This window comes from Brassica napus, chromosome A9, assembly GCF_020379485.1.
Source record: "Brassica napus cultivar Da-Ae chromosome A9, Da-Ae, whole genome shotgun sequence".
Taxonomy (NCBI): Eukaryota; Viridiplantae; Streptophyta; class Magnoliopsida; order Brassicales; family Brassicaceae; genus Brassica; species Brassica napus.
The window spans coordinates 16,307,691-16,308,187 of NC_063442.1; the positions used below are offsets into that span (position 1 = coordinate 16,307,691).

Below are 497 nucleotides of genomic sequence, written 5' to 3' on the forward strand. Positions count from 1 at the left end.
TTAAGAACTGGTAGGGCTTATATTATGTCTGAGATAGCTGAATTTACACCAGGGGAGCTATAGAACTAAGGCAAAAGCAGTACAAAATTTATCCCAAAGTTTTTATTCATCGATATTTACAAATTTACCTCCAGCAACCTAAAACATATATACCCATTTCAAAAGTGTATGAACTTTCATCCCCCAAGATCGACGATTAGCAAGCAAACCCAAACAAGTTTCTCCTTCATATCTTCTTGCAATCATCGGTTTGATCCGGTTCAGCTTCAAGGTATATCACCGCTCAGAAACAACCAAGATCAATCTTGCCAACACAGGAGCATCACAACACATCGTTTGATGATGTAAAGCTTAGCTCTCTGCTCTCTAAGAACACCACCAAGTCCTCTACTACTCGATACTCTTCTCTTCAAAACTCCCATTTTAGATATTTTAGAGTTTTTCGTTGATGGTTTTAGAGGTTTTAGTTTGAAGATAAGAGGAATTAATATCAACAA

The 497-nt window shown here is 37.0% G+C and overlaps 1 protein-coding gene across 1 annotated transcript; it reads right to left on the bottom strand.

Moving 5' to 3' along the window:
• LOC106443551 (small polypeptide DEVIL 6) lies at positions 1 to 497 on the bottom strand. The gene has a single exon (XM_013885105.3). It carries the CDS (start codon positions 420 to 422, stop codon positions 300 to 302), a length of 123 nt encoding a protein of 40 aa, XP_013740559.1. The 5' UTR covers positions 423 to 497; the 3' UTR covers positions 1 to 299.

What these genes read in the sequence shown, in the direction of transcription:
- LOC106443551 (XM_013885105.3), bottom strand. Translation starts at nt 422, where the DNA reads ATGGGAGTTTTGAAGAGAAGAGTATCGAGTAGTAGAGGACTTGGTGGT.